The 21,764-nt window shown below is 30.9% G+C and overlaps 1 protein-coding gene across 1 annotated transcript in view; it reads left to right on the forward strand.

Moving 5' to 3' along the window:
• The first annotated feature begins 2,418 nt into the window (after positions 1-2,418).
• LOC106462844 (COP9 signalosome complex subunit 2-like) overlaps positions 2,419-21,764 on the forward strand; it is an 82,234-nt gene continuing 62,888 nt past the window's right edge. Inside the window, exons 1-6 of the mRNA XM_022390239.1 lie at positions 2,419-2,557; positions 7,465-7,578; positions 8,095-8,175; positions 16,969-17,094; positions 17,950-18,108; positions 20,832-20,999. Coding sequence (XP_022245947.1) covers positions 2,504-2,557; positions 7,465-7,578; positions 8,095-8,175; positions 16,969-17,094; positions 17,950-18,108; positions 20,832-20,999 — 702 coding nt within the window. The 5' untranslated portion in view covers positions 2,419-2,503. The remainder of the gene's footprint in view (positions 2,558-7,464; positions 7,579-8,094; positions 8,176-16,968; positions 17,095-17,949; positions 18,109-20,831; positions 21,000-21,764) is intronic.

Here is a 21,764-nt window from a genome sequence, read left to right on the forward strand (position 1 = left end):
ATATAAGTGTTTCCAAATATAATTTAAGTAATTATATATCATTGGCTTTAATAATTAACATTCAATTTTAAGTGTTTTTTATATTTTTGTAAATTTTACACTAAAGAGGGCCCGGCATGGCCAGGTGGCTAGGGCGCTCGACTCGCAATCTGCGGGTCGCGGGTTCGAATCCCCGTCACACCAAACATGCTCGCCCTTTCAGCCGTGGGGGCATTATAATCTGACGGTCAATCCCACTATTCGTTGGTAAAAGAGTAGCCCAAGAGTTGGTGGTGGGTGGTGATGACTAGCTGCCTTCCTTCTAGTCTTACACTGCTAAATTAGGGACGGCTAGCGCAGATAGCCCTCGTGAGGGTTGGAAGAGTACCTTTGTTTTCCCAAGGCTAATTGAGAGGCTCATTAGCTGTGATGCTTCAGAATACTTGTTAACAGTAATTTCTAGATCACTATGTTTCTGTTCAAGTAGGGCACAGTCATCTCAGACATGACCTTCTGAATAAATTGTTCAATTGTTTCACTTTTTGTGGTAAGCCGTCGAAGATTAAAGAATCAGTCATCTTGTCGATATCTGATGTAAACGTCTTCTGAAAGATCTCTGACCACATAATTCAGGACACAAGAAAAGAAAAGATTTAATAGAACAAAAGCCCGGATATATTCTTGTTTGATGCCATTAAAGACGTCAAAAGCATCTGATAATTTACTTATTGAGATGACTTAACCTGTCATGTCCTCTTGAAAAAGCAGAATGGTATTTACAGACTTTTTTCTGAGGATTATTTAGAAGCTTTCCTTGTTAAATGTATCAAAGGCCATTGTAAGATCAGTGAAGTTGACATACAAGTTCTTGTTCTGCTCTCTGCATTTTTCCTCTACTTGCCTCACTATAAAAATCATGCTACATGTAGATTGCAAGCCACATTGAGCTTCGGTATATACGTTTTCTGATATATTCGAGATAAGCTGCTTTAGAACTATGCACGCCAATATTTTACTTGCGATGGAGAGAAAGGAGGTGCTCTAATAGTTGCCACAGTCAGCCTTACTGCGATTATTCTTAAAGAGTGGAATAATAGTGACATTTCTTAATGCCTTTTGGCATCATCTCTACTTCCCATAACACTGAATAACATGTTGTAAAAAATCTCAATTGTTTTGAGGCTGGCAGCTTTATAGATCTCAGCCATAATCCCACTCTTACTAGAAACTTTTTCAATGTTTATCTGGCTGCTAGTTGTCTTGAGTACTTCTATAGCAGGAATCCAGTTTAGGTCCTTTTTGAAAGGCTGTTGAGGAACTTGATCAAGGTTTTTTAGGTCTACTGAAGATAATCTGCTGAGTAGACTGCGGAAATGTTCTGCCCAATGTTGAGTGATATCTATCTTGTCTCTGACAAGCATGGTAACATGTGATGATAATAATGATTTGATACATGACCTTGATGATCCATATATGACTTTCAAGACATAAAAGAACTCTTTAGATTTTTGGTTCTGCACAGAGTTCGACCTCATGCACTTTCCTAGTATACCAGTCATTCTGTATCCTACGTAGTTTCATCTGTACACTTCTCTGCAAGTGTTTGAAATGATCTTTCTTTGAGGTTGATGTTTGATTACCCTGCTATTTTGCAAAGGAATTCCGTTTAAGAATGTGTATTTCATTTTCATTGAACAAATACTGGTGGACTTGCTTTTTGAACTGAGCACTATTTTTCTGCTTCTCTTTTGTTTGTTTGTTTTATAGCAATTCCACAATGAGCTACCTGCTATGTCCACCGTGGGGAATCGAACCCCTGGTTTTTAGCATTGTAAGTTCGTAGACTTACTGCTGTCCAACCGCTGTTCTGTCATAATTTCCTTCAACTGATTTCCCTTTTCAAGTGGGGTTTCCTTCTCCCATGGGCAGACATTGCACTTTTTTTCTAACTCTGGTTTTGGTTCCTTACGATAATCAAGATGTTTCAGTTTAGCTGTTTAAAAACTACTCATGTCAGTTTCAGCTACTTGCATTGTACCGTCAGAGCGACCTCTGTGACTAGTCAATGGATAACTGCCTTGTAACTATCCTGGTTAAAGTTGTATATATTATGTATTTTGTAATGTATCTCTGTATACTTATTTAGTTAGTTAGTTGTTTTTTACTTTTATGTATGTATTATTATTATTTTAAAGATTTGTCTTACATTCTTTTTATGGACTTTATTTTATTTTACCTCAAATGCTTTGCTTTTAAAGAATTGTAAAATTTTTTTTGCAACCATACATGTTAAATACTTTCTTATTTTATACTGTTGTTGTATCTTTAATATTTGATTTACCTTTTTGTTTTTCTTTATTTCTACTATTATTGTTCAAAACTTACAGATTTACTAAACATTAACAAAACTTGATAAACAGATGGCGTAAGGAGAGATGTTTCAGGTTGCTACTCGGTGGTATATGTTTTTAATCTGAAGGCTCGTTAATTCGTATTATTATCATTATTATTTTTTTCTCAGAAAATGTCAGACGCAGAGGATGATTTTATGTGTGACGATGAGGAAGACTATGACTTGGTAATATGAAAATTGTTTTTCGTGAATTAGTAGCATTACTGCTGTAATGTTAGAAAAACATTTTTTTCACGTACATAACAAGGAGGATTAGGCTTAGTAAAATGACGAGATCACACGTTTATTTTTTACGAGAGCTAAATTGACCGGTGAAAACTGGTTTGAAGTTTTCAATTGTAGTGGAATTATTTTTGTATATAAAATATGTAGTAGTAAATATGCGTAGTTTGTCTGCAGAATGAATAATTCTTGCATAACAGAAGGATTACATGTAATTGTAAATCTACATGTTTTTATACTCCAAAGAGTTACTAGAATTTAGAAAGAGAAATATATATTTTTGTATAGAAAAAAAGCAATTTTTTACCATTTGTGCACATATATTTGCAAATATATGTGTTAAATGTAGAAGAGTATTATGAGAAACCCACCTTTCTTTAACTGTAGTTACCACTGCAACTAGTAGAAGGAATAACGTAAGAAAGGTTATTGCGTGGGAGAAACTACTACTATATATACTACTAATAGTAATAGTACAGTGCAAGAGCATGATTTTAGTTTCACAAAAGGTTTGGGTATGGGACAAAGAAAACCTGACTAGAAATGTTTCACAGAAATGCCATTTGAGCCCCCTCCCAAAAGACATCCATGATAGAATATAGTCTACAGTTCTCTAGAAAGATGCCTATGCTAAGACAATAAAGCCTACATTTTTTAGCAATAAAAAGTAAAGGGTAGTAAAAGTCATACTGCATGTGATACTTATTTTTTCAGGGTGAAACTAAAATGGTTACTTAAGATTTTTATGAAATATAAAATGCTTGGCAAGAAAAATGATACTTTTTGCTTGAGCTTAAAGTATTGCTTTCCTGTGAGAGTTGTGCTAATGGCAAATAATTTCATTTTGTAACGAGGTATTTAAAAGCTGTGTGTAGAAACTAATGAAGATTTAATTCTGTATTCCACATCTTGAACAGTTGATAGATGGAAAGGAGATCAAATAAGATGACTGCATTAATTCTGAGCTTGTTAAGGAAACATTGGGAATTTTAAAGAATGATAAGGCACCTAGGCCAGATAATATTTCCTCAAGGGTTTTGAAGGAAGTTAAGGATTAGATATGTGCTACTATTTTTTTCTAAGTCCTTGAATAGTGGGCAGGTACCAGAAGATTCAAAGTTAGCTAATGTCACTTTTCTTTTCAAGGGAGGTGATAAAAATTGTCCCAGTAATTATAGGCCCATTAGTTTTACATCAGTTGTGGGAAAAGTTCTAGAAAGTCTGATAAAGATGCTTTGCAAAGCCTTTTAACAAGCTTTAGAATTTTATTGGATAGTCAACATGGTTTTGCTAAGGGAAAATCTTGCCTTACAAATCTTTTGACATTCTCTGAAAAGGTTACTACTTATGTAGATGAGGGTACAAGTGTAGATTTGGTGTACCTAGATTTTCAGAAAGCATTTGAAAAGGTGCCACATAAAAGGCTTGTAAAAAAATTCTCTTTAAGTTTGGTGGACAAGTTAGCTAATTGGATAGAAGAGTGGCTGGATGGAAGAAAGCAGAGAGTTATAAATGGAGTTCAGTCAAACTGGATTAATGTTATAAGCAGAGTACCTCAAGGCTCAGTCTTAGAACCTTTGCTCTTTTTGATTTACATCATTGACATAGATGAAGGAATGGTCAATAAATTACTTAAATTTGCAGATGATATTAAGGTCTTGGGTGTTGCTAGCTGTGAAGAAGATGCTGATTTACAAAGGATTTAGATCATTTAGTGAGTTGGGCAAATAAATGGCAAATGTATTTTAATTATAAAAAATGCAAGATAATGCATGCTGGGTATCATAATTTGAATTATAAGTATAATTTGGGTGGGAATAACCTTAACAGTGTCCTGAAAGAAAAATATTGGTGTAATGGTTGATTAGTCTCTTAAGCCATGCAAGCAGTGTGCTGTTGCTAGTGGTAGGGCAAATAGGATTTTAGGTTGTATCTACAGATATATTGAACACAAGTCTAAGGAGGTTATAATTGCATTGTATAGGTTGTTGGTTGGGCCACATTTAAAGTATTGTGTGCAGTCTTGGGCTCCATACCTTAGGAAGGACATTAAATTGTTGGAAAGGGTTACTAGTATGGTGCCTGGGATGGAAGGGTTGTTATATGAGGAGAGGCTGAAATCTCTCAAATTGTTTTCTCTTGTAAAAAGAAGATTTAGGGAGGATCTGGTTGATGTGTTTAAGATTTTAAAAGGAATTGATGATATTGATGCATCATCTTTTTTCATATTTAGGAGTGAGAATAGTAGGGTTAAAGGACACAAATATAAATTTTGGCAGGGTAGGAGTCTCTTCAGCTAAGACAGTTTTATTTTTCTGGGTGGTTGGCCTTTGGAATGGATTGTCTTTGAATGTTGTGGAGGCAATAAATTTAAGTGAGTTTAAGTGAAAGTTTGATAAATATATGAATGATAAGGGCTGGCTTTAAGATTTTGTTCTTCAAATTTATCTATTTAATAGTTTAGAGGATGGGACAGCCAAGACGGCCCAATAGGCCCCTTGTTGTCCCAAAACATTATGTTATGTTAGTAGTGAAATGGTAGCTTTGGACACTGATAAAAATTGATATATGTATGTATCTGTAGGATTTTTAAATTTTTTATATTTTGTATTAATGTGAAAATTGAAACATTTGCTTGGTGATGAAAGCTTAGATCTATATATCTTATTGCTACTATAATGCTCAAGTGAAATCAGCAGGTGGAAACTTACTGAAATGATTAAACAATTTAACACTTTTTTTTTAAATTCTTGCACTTATGTAAATTGTAATGGACAGTGACCCTGAAAGTACTTGTAAAACTGCAAGGGTGTATTTCAACATAATTCCAATAATGCCTTTATTGAACAGAATTTTTCCTTAGCCTTGTGCCTGTCTGTTTACTTTATTTTTCAAACTAGGAAACTTTTAAAGAAAACCTTTAAGAATGTACCAATCAATGGTGACACCTATAAGTCACCTTCAGTGTACTTTATCCACCTGTTCACCACTAGGGCACACCATTCATCACCAGTTCAGTAATGTTATTTATACTTCAGAGTTATTTGTTAGTCCCAATAGATAATTAACAAGATTATTATTACTGTGAGTTAAATTGTGTGCTAAGCAATTACTAAACCTTTTGTAGTAGCTATAGTGCTGAGAATTGAAATGCATATTAAAGATTTAACAAACTGTTAGTAGTTATAGTACTTCCTAATAGTTAGAACATTTGTTAAATAACTAATTTCATAGAAGGGCTACTAGGATAAATCCAGGGATGGAATTTTTATATATTATGGGAATAGACTAAGATCGCTTAACTTGTATTTTCTTGAGAAAATAACGGTAAGAGGTCATCTTAATGAAGTTTACAAGGTTATCTAAGGAATCAGAGATCAATAGGATAAATTTTCGGATTTTTTTATGTTGACTTTTTCAGAAATTGAATGAGAGGATACAAGTTTAGGATTTAGAAGACAGAGTAAGCTCCAATTAAGACAGTTTTATTTTTCTAACAGGGTGATTGGATTATAGAATGAGTTGCTGTCAGGAGTATTGGATGCTAGCATTTATCAAGAATATAAGAGGGGAGTTGATGATTTCCTGAAAAATAAAGGGTGGGTTTAATTTTTCATGGGAGTAGGTGTGCAGGAACATGTTTGAAAAATCATGTTCATATGTCCACGTGTTTAGAGTGTGCAAATAAATATATTTTTCTTTTTTCTACCATAAAAATTACTTAAATGTTTATGAACTTTCAACCTTAAGAATATTTCCAAGAAAAATATAGTAATTGGTGAAGCAGCACAGCTTTTAAAATAATTAATTTTGGCTTTAGATCCTTGATCTTTTAACTTTTCCTAGAGAGGAGGTGGATAGTTATTAGACCCTACGGCTCTAGGTCAGTTAAAAAACCAGTTACCAAGAAATTTTATAATATTGGGTCCTGCCAACCTGTTGCTTTTTCAACAGTTGCATGTGCTCTAATAACTAAAACACATAAAAATAGTTTGAGTGTTAGTTTAATTGTTTCTTCAATTTTAAATAAAGTATTGTTACATACACTACTAGGTAAGTATTAAATATATTGTCTCTGATATCGAATTTATAAGAGATGAGGTATATACTCGCTATGCATAATAATGCTATTATTTTTTTTCACTGTGTAAAGTTTTTCATAATCTATTAGATAGTGTTATTTGTAGTATCTATCAATGTAATGTCATTCATCAATACACTATTGGTTGTACATCTGAAAACCCTAGTGGTGGAAGATTAAAAATCTTGGAATGAGATAAGTAGTAGTTCTTACAGTTTTTTAATGTTTAAATGTACATTAATAGTCAATTAATATAGAGCTCCAATCTGAGAACTCAGTTTTATGAATTTCTATATAATTTCTACTTGATTATAAAGATAAACTTCTAAAGCTGTGACATTAGAGGTATTTTTGTTTAATGTAATTGTGACACCAGATTTTCATATTAAATCTGTGTGTTAAAATGAACTTAAAGAAAAATAAAGTCATGTCTGATTGCTCTCATTCCAGTGTGTCTTCTGATAAAAATGAAAAAAATTGGTATAAGTAGGTAAACGTTTAAAATAAGTATCTTTAAGGAGACAGGTGTTCAAGTTTTTGAGATTTTACTAATTTTATTTTTTGTTTACATAAAACTAAGAAAACCAGTTTAGCAAACTAATATTTTCACACCAGTATCAAATAATATATTCTCACATCACATTGGTAACTGATAACCAAATTTTAACATCAAATTTATATAACTATATATTGCTAAATTTGTTGTAAATTTTTCTTTTCCCCACTAAAATCTGTAATTTATATAAAACTGTTTACTTCAAATTTTTAGGAATATTCAGAAGATAGTAATTCAGAGCCTGATGTGGACTTGGAGAACCAGTACTATAATTCTAAAGCGTTAAAAGAAGAAAATCCTAATTCTGCTATATCAAGTTTCCAGAAGGTTTGTTGCATGAAAGTTATCTATGAAATCAACCTTGAGAAAGAGAAAATAAAACTATTTCAAACAAATATTTAGAAATTCATTTTTTACACTATCAGTGATATATAACTATTACTCCATTTTAAGCAGATTTAACTTAGAAAATATATTAGATGTTGGAATGAATAGTGTTATGAATATTTATACATGACCTAAAACTTAGAAATGTTGATTATGCTAGTGTGTCATGTTATGCTTAATAATGTTTTTGTAAGCATCAGATGTTTTTTACAACCGTTTAACTAAAAGCTGCTAAAGTATTTTTGGCAATCTGGCTGGTAGTATCTTAAGCAGTGAATCAATATGTGACTAATTTATTTGCAATTTAAATTTTTAATAAAATATATATGGTATATTTTGTGTTTTTTTTAAATAATTAGATTTTTAACTTTCCCCTACTACTGTACTAGTTCAAAGAAGAGACTTTAAAGAGCAGGTGAGAAAATGTGAAATGGAAATTACTTTAAAATCTTACAGGTTCTAGATTTGGAAGGTGATGACAAAGGAGAGTGGGGTTTCAAAGCATTAAAGCAGATGATTAAAATTAATTTTAAATTGGTAAGTGCATTACACAGTTTAAACATCTGTGTAATTTATCCATTTTGAAGAATAATTTGGCACTCAACATTTTAGATTTCTGCATACTAACACTTTTTACAAAACATCAAAGTATTACACGTTGGTTAGAAAAGCTGTTTTATGCAACATATTGTTTTAAAAAGTAAAGTTTGATATGACATTTAAAACAATTGTTCTTCATCATTCTTTCATGCTAATCAAAAGGCTTAAAAGTAAAGCTCTGGTGATACGTGTAGAGAATTACAACAACATCACACGCATGAAAAATCTTAAGTCACTTCTAATACCTAAATTTATATTTCCAAACTTTTCTTTCCACTTCTTGGATCAGACTTAAGAAGACTGACAAAAATCTTAACAAGTTTGTACACTTACACTTCTATACTTCAGAGAAAATAGGGTGTCAAGATTGTTGCCATTTTGTTTGTTTCTAAAATATGCAGTGATCTGCACATTTCTCTCATGTAAGTTAAATAAATAAAACATTTTACTGTTACTTGTAATAATGTTTTTATTTAATATATATCATGATTTCTATTAGAAATAATTAAATAGCCAATTTATTTATGTACATTGTTTTAATACATAAACACAAAATAATTCATAAATAAGGATTTGTATCATCAGAATATTTTGTCATCACCTACTGTACTTGCTAATCCTAACTAAACTTATCAAGCTGAAATAATCTAATGTACAAGCACTTTTCTGAACAAACATAACTCATAAAGAAACTATACAAAAATTCCTAGCACTTTAATTTGTTCCTAAGTGTTCAGAACTTCCCACTGAATGCCTTTGGTCAATGCTGTAGGACCTCTGAACAGAAACTTTCCCATTAAACCATGAATTGATGCTCAAACTATTTTCATTTACTCCTCTGTTACTTGAAAAGTATAATTCTTGCTTATCAAATCTTATTTAAACTGAGTTTATAGCTGTTTCAGAGGTAAGTACTTGTTTGAAATTAATTAAACGTGTAGAAGTTATAGTCAGAGCACTTTACTATTAATAATTGAATCTCCCTGTTCTAGTTTTTTTTCCTTTGAAGACATTTTGAAAATGTCTTTAACATGATAGACATTCCAGTGTTTCTGCTGCCAATCACCATTAAGCATTTTGAAAAAAACATGTTTGGCCATTTGAAGATTCTGTACTTAGTGAATCTCTAATGTCGAGATGACTTCACGGTGTTGTGCTGTGACATCATGAAAGGGTGTCGACCATGAAAAAAAAATAATTGCCAGAGATGTTTTACAATAAATATTTTTTTATAAATTTAAAATATATTTCAATAAGTACTACATCTAACAAGCTCTAATAAATCTTTCTATACATATTACTGTTGTTGGTCAAATTGTATGTATTCTTGAATATGTTTTGAAAAATAATTTTCTTTCCAATCATAACAGATGTCGTCAATTCACTGACACCTGATATATGTGTATGGCCAAAACTAGTTGTGATTTTTTTTTTTAATTTTACTTGAGGTTTGTTTAGGGTAGATATTGAAGTATCTACCCGTATAAGAGCACTGTTGTACTTCATGAAATTGGTATTACTAGGAAATAATAGTTAACATAAGTTACATATGCTTAGTCCTTGGGAGGATCAAGTGTACAATTTTATATGAACACAAATATCCTGAAGTGATTAGTGCTGGTGATGAACAAATATACACAACTTCACTTAGGCAAACAAGTATTTGGATACTTTAGGTGTGTCTTCACTGTACAAAGGGATGATAAACTTAACAGCACATGCCACTTGTTAGAGGTAGAGGAGAATAAGATTATCATTGGTATAAAGTTTGTTATTATTTTGTATACAACAATATTCTAGTGCAAGGTGAGTCAACAATTCGTTATTTAGAATCAGTAAAATTATGATTCCACACATCTTTATCACGTTATTTATATTAGGTAACATTGCAAGAAACAATAAGGGGTAGGCAGGTAGGATTTTTCTTTTTTTTTAATTAAACATTAACACAGTGCTGTAGCATACTGTTATCAAATAGAAAATGTAATTCTTGTATTTTATCAAAACAAGAATTAAGGTGATTTCAGTTTTATTTTTAGTTTGATATGTGCTCTTTTAGCAAATGTGCATTTTGTTTACCCCTTGTATCATATTTACTTGCCATAAGGCCTTTGGGGTTATAGTTCTTGTTTCTATATACAGTTTCCCAAGTAAACTTTCAGTTAAAATGCACTAGTAAAAATAGTAATTTTATTTGATTTATATTGACTATGCCAAATCTCTTCATGAAAATATTTAATACATTTTTATAAAAATATCTTTCATTAACACACACACTATACATTGTATACATCAATATTCAAATTAATAAAATAATAATTTTCAAAATAACTTAACTGAATGAATAGTATAAAGATTGCAAGATGTTATTTTTTTCTGTTTCAGAGGAACATGTAGGCATTGTTGACTTGTAAACTCTTAAGTTGTAATGAAAGAAAATTACTTTTGATTTGGATATACAATTATTTACTTGTAATATGTGAATATCATCTACAAAATAAAATAAACCACAAACTTTCCATAGGCAACAGAATTGAATAAGTTGATACTGTACAAAATAAAAACTCCCAATATTCCAAAATGTCCCTAAATAAAATGTCATTTCCAGATATTGCACCATCTGCGTAACAGTGTGAGCATTTTAGAAGTTTATTTTAAATATGACACTCTAAAACTTTTCCACAAAGTAGTTTGATAACTTCACACACAAAGAAAGTATTTGGCTATTTGCAAGATTTTTAAAATGAACAAGAGAACACTTCCGTTATCATAACAAATGAAAGCATGGGTAGAGAGGCATATAAACACCTTTGTATTAAGCTATTTCTCTGAACAAGTAAGTCATTGCTTATTAATGCATCATATTAGAGACACTGGGGATATTAGTATAGTTTTCTCAATAAATTGAAAGAAGCATTGCTGGAAAAAAAATTAAATTTATACAAAAATACTGGTAAGATGCATATAATAAGTTATCCAATTAGACTTGTTAAAAAAAATTTGAATAATAATGAAAGAATAAAAACACAACTATCTTATAATTTATTTTAATATATATATATATTTATGATGATGACAATGTGGACTTTCTTTAACTTTCTCAAAGTTATATTTTGTGGATAGGTTCATTACAGAACTTTTTTATACAAATAATGGGTTAAAATGTCACTTACTGACAAACATCCGGTTATATTATTTGGATATTTTTTGGAAAAAAAGGGCATAAAACTTGTAGGGTTGTAGTCTTTCAGGGTCAGTTGAATTTCTACAAAAAACTTTTTTTTTTCATAAACCTTATTAAAACTATTGCAGTCACAGTATATTTATACATAATCAATCATTGGATATGCTTTTATAATTTTTTATACAATATAAATATGATGTAAAAGCAAATCTATATGTTATGTTTTTGTTTTGGTTACCTTAAAATGATTAATATATGCAAAAATTTATTTTATTATGATTTTTTGAAAATCAGTTAGTACATTTACATTTGTAATTTATTATATGGTTGAAAGGCTAGCATAGCTAAGTTAATAAAGAATACTGCTTCACAAGTGTTCTTTCTCTGATCAGAGAGTTACGGGTTTGAGACATGCCAGTGGCCATCACAGCTTCCACCCGAACACAAGTTCAAGAAAGTAAGAGGTGGTGTATTATATATAACACACACACACACACAATGTAGAAAAAATATACTTCATTTAATACTAAAGAATACAGTTGTAATAACAGGAATTTCACACCTTATCAGACATTAAAGAATCTAGTTATGCAATTATAAACATAATATAAAATGAAAAAACCAATAAGTTTATGCTTTATTTAATACTAAGGTGGCTCAAGAGTTGGAAGTGGGTGCTACCAGTCAATGTCTTCCCTCTAGTCTAGAGATGATGGCAGGTAGTCTTAGAAGTTTGCCTTAACTTAAAAACAATTAAACAAATATAATGTCCTGTAACTGATTAGGAAGGAATGTTAGGTGGCAATGGGAACTTAACCTGAGACTCTTGAATTGCGAAACAACCCCCTCTTAACCACCAGGCTATGCAGGCCCAAAGCCAAACAAATTTGAATTAATCACAAAATAATGATAATGTCAATGTTTCGGTTATTTGGGAAGTTGGAAACTCAAATGTAGTAATAATGAGAAACTCTAATTTTCATTAGTTTTTATTATCTCTTATATCTTATAATGTACTAATAATAAATCATTATTTCTATTATATGTGACAGTAATCAGTTAATTTGAAAAAAAAACTGAATCAATTGAAAATCATAATGGCAATATCATGAGTACTTGTATAGTTGGAATAACCTGAAACACTAATTTACTGAACCCTTGTTAATCCATATATCTACAATCTGGATGATTTCTCACCTGCAGAAGTCTCACAATAGATAATTTAATCAGTAATATCTATATTCACATTCTGAATCCAAACTGCTATTTCTTATACCAATGCATTTCCTATGGATACATGATTCAGTACACAACCTGATTCCACAAGACTCAAGTTAGGGGAGATCAGAAGAGGAAACATTACTGACCACAAAAAACCTACACTCTAATGTGTAATGGTTTATGATTTCTGAGAAAGTTGTTCACTCACAATACCGAATTATGGCAATTCTTCTGAAAATAACCTTTACAGTAGGCATGTATGTATAAACTATAACAGATATCAAGAGATCATCAGAATGATGTATGCTAGAGTGCTCCAAATGAAGATGCACAGAAATATCAGCATCATTAGAATGTGATTTTTGTTCATGCAAGAAAGCAATACATGTAATTTGTATTCTGTAACATAGTTATTGGTTTGATCAAAATTATAATTCACATTAACATAATGACATACCACTTTGATTCTGTAACTTCTATAATTATTGACAACATAAAAGACAACAAACTAAATTTATTGAACGTAATGTTGGTTTTTGTTTAACAGTTGCATCCCCATTCTTACATTTATCAATCAATAATGCATGCTATTTAATAGTGACTGATTCATTTATCCAGATTTTTCAATAATTGGAAAAAATTACTTCATTGGAAATACATTTGGATTAATGAGGTTACACTTTAATTAGAAACACTAATTTCAATTAGTTATTTTCATGACATTAGCATGAGTTGAGATTTATGCAAGTTTATAATTAATTTTATTCTGTTCACAAGTATTTTAATAAATGAAAAACATCTTTTTGAAAATTTAAAATAAACTCTTGAATATATCTGGATAAAGATGTATTATTTTCTAATTATGAAAAGGTAGAATATGGCAGTTTTAAACTGCCATATTAGAATCTTGTGCACTCTTGTTCACAAAACAACTCCTCTAATTGAAATACATTTTTCAGCATTAGCTTGTGTCTTATCCGGGTCAATTTCTCTATAAATTAATATCTCCACTAATAAGAAGCTCTCTTCTATTGACAAAAGTAACTTGTATGTATTCATATCAAATGAACATTCAGACTAAGAGGCTTACAGAAAATATCAGTGAGCAGCTTTTCTTTATTTTTTTTTTTACCAAGAACCCAAAACATTTGGCTATTTTGGTTCACAAATTTCAGTCATTTCTAGCAAAATCAATCCAGTCCTTTTTATTTGCATAGTCCAGTACGGTGGACCTTAACCCTATGCATATGGAGGTGTCACATATTTGTGCATATCACAACCTTTACAGTGTTATGTTCAAAACTTAATCAAACAATTTTATTATTAATTTATGTCAATAAATTTGACATAAAAACATAATTCAAAGTTTAGTATTATCTGTGTTTTAACGTAATTTGTAAAAGGAATATTTAAAAAAATTCTAATTCTTCATTTTTTCTGTGTCATGGGATGCATCTGAACTCCAACTCAAAATTTTCCAACTTCAAAAATAGGCTGCTGCAATTCCAAACACAAACTATACATAATCACAAGTAAAGATCTAAATTCTGCACCTCCTATTTTCATGATTTGCCGAGATATCAATAAATTTGTCGAACCCATCAGAGGTGTACCCCATCTCTCTTTGACTTTGATTTGAGATTGTTTGCTAATCAAGTTTACATGACTGATGGACATGTTTGTAACTAATAGCTAGAGTATATTCTCTTGTATGTGAATTATAGTACAGTCTTTTCAGTTGTGGCAGCAAAATATTCAGTCTATAGGAATTTCTTCATTTGTTGTGATCATAATAATGCTCTGAATGACTAACAGAATTTTTTTTAACCAACTGCTTACTTAAAAAATCAGCTACATTGTAGTAGTTTTAAGACATTCTAGTTTAGTTACTTTGATATGTCTTTTGTGTTCTAAGATACATATTTGAAAAGTAAATGAATTATTTTTGGAAATGCCCAAATTTTTGAGGTTCAACAAGGCTTATGGAATTCTTTTTTTATGTAAGTTTTTATTTATAGTTATATTTTTTAACAAAAGTAACTGATGTAAAAATCATAAACTCAGCTTAGCCGAAGAAAACTTGAGTAAAATATTATGTGTAAAATTTTGTAAGCTCTAGGTAATGGACATGCTTGTCATAGGATTACATTCTGTTTATGTTATGGTCTGCTGTGACTTCCACTGTGATTTATTGCTTTGTGATGCAAGGTTTACTTCTCCAGTGGGTACAAAGTACTGCAATAAACCATAAAGAAAACAGGTATGAAATGATTAACAGTTAAAACTGTTAAGTACTTTTGATCAATACTGCAGTCAGTTCAATGGAAAAAGGTTAATATTCAATTTATTTGATGTATTTCAACTATACATTGGTGATTTCTCTATAGGCCCAAGAAACAAATATGCTGTTGGTGTTAGGGCAAAAGAAAGTAAGAGATAAAGTAAAACATTTTACCACAAAAATTTTTGATATTCATTTAAGAGGTTTAAGGTTATGCAAATGAAATATGAAGACTATAAGATGATCAGGATTATTTTTTTCTTAGCATGAAAATCACCTTTCATTGACATATCACTTAGACTGAGTTCAGTAAAGATTTTGTTAGTTCACAGAAAAATCTATCTTACAAGTAATTTATCAGAAAACCTGATTTTTTTTGTGTACAACATATGTTTAATGTTTACGAAAAGCATGCCAAATGTCATGAAAGTATGCTTAGTAATAACACAGATATATTAAAGAAATATAGCCACCATTGAACAGTGCACAATAAATATTTAAAAATTAAATTGTCCCTGATCTCAAAATATAATAAAAAATTTTGTTTTACATAAAATACTGTGAGACTGGGAACAGTTTTGCATGCACAACATATTTTAATGTGTTACTGCATCATCATTAGGAGTGCAATATTTGCACATGTTAAGACCTATATATATACAAAAATCACGTGATCAAATTCATATCTAAATTAATAGAATTTCAGGCCATCTATTAATGACATTCCCCTCTGGTTATTCATCCTTATTTAATACTTTAGAACTATTTTTATTACATTTATGGTAATATACCTGTGAAGATACTGAGATAATCAAATATAATAAAAACAATGTTAAAGTAAAGTTAAATTGTTTGTAAGTTTGGTCTTGTGGTTTTTGAAATATAATATATAGGTCTTAATGTTATAAGTGTTAATTATAAAATATGTATTCTAATATAGGAATCCGACTGTAAATTGGTTATGTTGTATAAATGCCTGTTACTCTAATAAATGTAGCCGAGTACCATCTAGTATACAACAAACTGGTGACGAGCATCCATAATGGGCCCATTGCCTGCCATGGCTACTTTTGGCAAAATTGACAAGTTTTATGTGGCGAAAGAAAATTTTGAATCTTATGAAGAATGCACACAACAGTATTTCAAGGCCAATGACATTGCTGAAGCCAAACATGTAGCAGTTTTTGAGTGTTATTGGTGCCAAAATGTATGCACTATTGAAAAATTTGTTATCGCCAGTGAAGCCGTCAGTTAAATCATATGCCAACCTAACAGCTATGTCAAAGGCTCATCTCACTCCTAAACTGCTTGTCATAGCTGAAAAATGTATTGACATTTAGTGCTGAAGTGAGAAAATGATCGAAAGATTGTGAGTTTGGTGGTTTTTTAAACGAAGCATTTTGAGATAGATTTGTGTGTGGTCTTTCATCACAAATTATTCAAAGGAAATTGTTGTCTGAAATGGATTTTTTTTACAAGCATGCTTTAGAAAAAACTATTGCAATGGAAATGGCTGAGCATGATTCACAGGAGTTACAGCAGCAAGGTGCTACTAGTGTGGCAAAAGAAGCAACAGTAGTTCAAGAACATTGTATTCATTGGGTTTGACATTCATTTGTTTGAAAAATATTTAACAATAAAGTCGTCACCCTTTAATTGTTTGCAGTTGTTTAATTTTTAAGATTTAATTTCAAAGATGGAAAGACATCCTGAATGTATATTCCTCTGGACCACCTATGTAAATGGTAGTGACAATAGGTTAAAGTATGGGTAACTTAATTTGTAAAAAGGACAAGCCATTGAAGATGTGTTGAAGCTTCTTAAAAGCTTTTAACTTACAATAGGTGCTGTCTCATGAGTTTTATTTTAAGATTAATTTCATGACTTTTTTATATCATGCAGCAACATATGAACAACTGCATATTTCTTGTATTTGATAACTGCAATATGGCATCTTTTAAATCATAACATTTATCTTGTTTACAGATTTATACAAGGAATGAAGCATGTAGATTGATGTAACAATGCAAAATATTTTTTGCAGGGTAACTTTGAAGAGATGATGTCCCGATACAAGCAGCTCTTAACGTACATCAAGAGTGCCGTAACAAGAAATTATTCAGAAAAATCAATAAACTCAATTTTAGATTACATTTCAACTTCCAAACAGGTATAGTTCAGTGATAACTTAGTGCTCTAAGAAATACTCAATTTTAGTTTACGTTTCAACTTCCAAACAGGTATAGTTCAGTGATCACTTAGTGCTCTAAGAAATACTCAATTTTAGATTACATTTCAACTTCCAAACAGGTATAGTTCAGTGATCACTTAGTGCTCTAAGAAATACTGAACAGGAATGTGTGGATAGTGCAAAAAATTATTTCTAGCGAAGTTCTTGGTGTAAGATTTTCATGAAATTTCCCAAACTTTGAAAGTCTCTTTATATAAAAAAAGGCCTGATTTTTTGAAATACACACATATGAAAACCTTAAAAAATGCATAATATTCACTTACTTCAACCCTTTATTTTCTCTAAAGTCTGGAAGCTTACGGTAAGTTTTAATATAGTTTTCATTTCTCTAACATGTGGCATAAAATGAAAAGCTAAAAGAATGGCTTTTAAAAATTTAGGAGCTATGAGCTATGACATATACAAAGTATTTGTTTTCATTTATCTTGTATATCTACACTTGACCCAAAAATGTATGCTATAAACCTCAAGCAGCAAATTTTAAACACGTTTTTGAGAAATGTTCTTTTTTCATGATTAACTGAAAAACATCATGTGAGTAAGTCAAATGTCATCTGGACAATAAGTAACTGTGTAAAAATATGAGTGTGTTATAATGATTGAAGTATTGTTGACAGCCATATACACATATCCAAACATATTTCATTAACATATGATCTCACCTTTTGTTCTGAAACCAATTTTTGGGCCACATTATATTATGCATTGTGTACTTGCTCTTTGAACCCTGATTTAAATAGACAACTTCCAGTACTCCTTTTCTAATTTAACCAGAAGATTTGTGACAGCAACCAACTCACAACTGAGATAGAACATTTGCCCATAGTCCTTCAATCAAATGGTTTTCCAGTTGGTTTCATCCTATCACACAAGAGAAAAAATCACTTCAAAATCCACAGATTCAGCCCCACAGTTCTACCTTTTATCCCAAAAGTAAGTTATAAAGTCAAAAGAATTTTGAAAACTTCAACATCAAATTCTTTTTGAAATCCAGCAAGAAGTGTTCTTACAAAAATAAAAAATCTGTCAAATAGAGATAAATTGACCAACAGTATCTACAAAATATCTTGTTCTTGTTACAAAGCCTACATAGAACTATTAAACAATGAGTTGTAGAACATCAAGATTCCAACAGACTTCTTTATCCACAAAAATTCACCTAGTTGAATGCATTTACAACACTGAGAAACACTAGAAAACTGAAAGAAGCATTCTACATTAAGACTCATTAATCTACTCTCAACTATGATCAAGGTTTAAGTTTTAATGAAATTTGGACACCCCCCCCTTTCAGTAACAAGACCATAAACATCATATTCACACAACTTAAACTCCTGGTCAATTATAATCATGCCACAGTACATCCTGACTGGAGTTTTCTCCTACATCCATGATCTCATTGCTCTCAATCCTATTTTGCTTTATTTTTTGGTTTCTATCTTCTGAAGCTCACAGCCACATTTCTACCTAATAAGTCTGAACAGCCTGAAAAATTTGACCTGATAAGATCTGTCCTAGCATCTCAAAACTTCATCCAAAGCTTCATACATAGATGTTTATGAATGAAATTGCTTTCAGTTAACATCTTGTCTTTGGAAAATATGAGGTGAACTGAATGAAAGAGGTTTCATTGTTCAAGGTATTGTAACAATCGAAGAACACATAGAACAGATAATTAGAACATTAACTTGAAAGGCTGATTGATGGAAAAAATGTTGAACACCTTCAGTGACATCTTTTGAAGTGTGATGTGCATTATCCAAACTTTCTTGAATACACTAGTGCCTCGATTATCCACGCTGGTCTGGGGAAAGCAAAATATTGTGGATAACAGAAACAGTGGATAATTGAAGCACTAGTATATCTCGCTAGTTAACCCATTGTTTAATCTAAATAAAATTTCTCAATATGTTTAAGTTCCTTGTTTGAATTTATAATTTTTTTACTGTTGTTTAATTGAATTATCATGAAAAATTATATAAGTTGTCACAATCATCATAATCATAAAAGCCAAGTGTCAGTTGGTCACACTGATTTCTCCAAATTTCCTGAGTTACACGAGTCCAATTCTACTTTTTTTCCTACAATACTTCGTCTTTTGATTGCCTGTTCTCCTTTTAGTTGAATTTAATTGCTAACGTAGGCATAAATAGCTCCTAAATTTTGGCACTTTTTCTGCTATAGACATGGAAGTATATTCGCACCCTATCAACGTCTGTGAAATTTAAGTAAAAAATTTGCGCAAATCTATGCTTGGGAATTATTATGAAAAAGCCTTTGTTAAAACAGACTGAAGATACCAATTATCTGTAGGGAAGAGGATGACTTTGCCTAAGAAGAAGAACAGGTGCGTATGCAATCTTATGGTCATCATATGTGGTTAAAGGACACCTGCCGTGCAGCACAGAACAGCAGACAACAACTGAAGTTGAGTGAAATGTTTAAGAAATTTTAATGTGTGTTTTTGTATACTATGTTTTCAATCACTAATCAGATAAAGTTAACCAAGCTACAAATATTTTGTATTTCTGTCTTAACAGCCAAAAATAAAGGATGCAAGGCTAGGCTTGAACCGGCTGAGTTTCAATTTGAATGCGCATCAGATCCTGCATGCAAAAACCATGGATATCATACAACAACTGAGCGTCAATTTCTCCAAAGCATATAAATTATTGTCTAGAGTTGTAATGGCACAATTATATTGATAAAATTTGGAGGACAAAAAAATGTGGATAGCCAAGGATCACAGATAATGGAGGGGGGATACTGGAGGCACTAATGTACTGCATATTATTCTCAATGTAATGGAGGGAGGATACTGGAGGCACTAATGTACTGCATGTTATTCTCAATGTATGTTGTTGAAATTCAATTCCCTAAGACAAATTGTTCATACATATAAACAAACAACTACTGAAATACACAGCCATCATCTCTAGGTTTTGAAGATTACAAGTAAAGATCTTGGCAAGTTCTTTAATTACAGTAGTATACAATTCATACTATGAAAATGGTGGAGTATCCATTTTTCCTTTTACATTACATCGCCATGGTGAATGTATTTTCTACTAAATACTATCATTGTAGATTAAGTCATTGACAAGTATTGATCTTACAAGATGTTTACCAATAGTTTTTATTGGTGAAGTATTTTATTAAACTTCTCTGTGTGTTTTTGTACACACTATGTATCTACCTCACATTTCATCAATATCTACTTGTATTTTCAAGTGCTTCGCATTAATAAATTGTATGATATTTATAACTAACCGTGTAATGTCTGTCATGAAACAATGTCATTAAATGTTTTTATACAAGGAACAAAAGAGGTGACAGCAGAAATTTCCACATTAACAATATCTTCCAAGTATTTTAACTATGCCATCTGATGATGTAAGCTTAAAATAATCTCTTAAAGGATGGTTAATAGAACTAGAAATTGTTTGGAAACCAGATTCTATAGATACTAAATATGCTTAACATTTAAAATATTGTAAAAGAAACTGTTAATGATGCTTTATAAGAAAGCTAATTTGGTAACCAAAATTAATTCCCTTGATTGTTATTTTTAATAGTTTTTTTTTCTTCTAAGCATGTGTATCTTTTATGCTGAATTTTTTCAGTCATTGTCTTAATTTTTGTGAATTTATTTGCAGATGGAACTACTTCAGGAATTCTATGAAACAACTTTAGAAGCTTTGAAAGATGCTAAAAATGACAGGCTATGGTTCAAGACAAACACAAAATTAGGAAAATTATACTTTGACAGATACGAGTATATAAAGTTGGCCAAAATACTGAAACAGTTGCATCAGTCTTGTCAGGTAAGTTATTTATATTATGCATACATATATATATACAAGTAGAAAAATGTGAAGATAATAAAATATAGAAATTAGGCTTGTTTCTGGTTTGAAAAGAAGAGTGCTCAAAATGTTGCTAAGTAAATAAATTACTACTACCAAATTATAACACGAAAACATAAATGTTTAGACTAAATAGCTTAAATCTCATAACATTATACATTTATATATATTTATTATTTTTATTATATTGACCGTTCAGCTGTGCACTCATGTTGCCGTATCAAATAACATAAAACTGATCTTTGGTCTGTACAAAGTAACTTGTCTTGGCTGTGTTTTAGTCGACTAGTATCTTGTAGTCAGATTTCAATTATTATACATTGTATATGTATATAGATTAATGCTATTTTGAAATAAGTTCTTAAACATATTTTTCTTCAAACATAGAACAGCAAATAAAGAAGTAAAGCAAACAACTATTTCTTCTAATTATGACCTTTATACTCGGTTGCTGCTTGACGTAGGTTGCTAAGCTTTTACAAATTTTGCACGTGGAGGATATGAAACAAAATAATTTTTTAAAAGTTTTTATATATACGGTTGAATAACTAAAAAATCATAAATTACTCCATCAATACCGTAGAATTCCACTATAATTTATCATACATGTATTTTAGTCTAAACAAATATAAAATTTTGAGCAGACTAAAGACACACCCTACCTCATTGAAATCATGGTTCAAAAAGAAAGAAATGGTAGCCCTAAAGAATTTAAAAATGGCT

The sequence above is a fragment of the Limulus polyphemus genome, unplaced genomic scaffold, assembly GCF_000517525.1.
Source record: "Limulus polyphemus unplaced genomic scaffold, Limulus_polyphemus-2.1.2 Scaffold1266, whole genome shotgun sequence".
Taxonomy (NCBI): domain Eukaryota; kingdom Metazoa; phylum Arthropoda; class Merostomata; order Xiphosura; family Limulidae; genus Limulus; species Limulus polyphemus.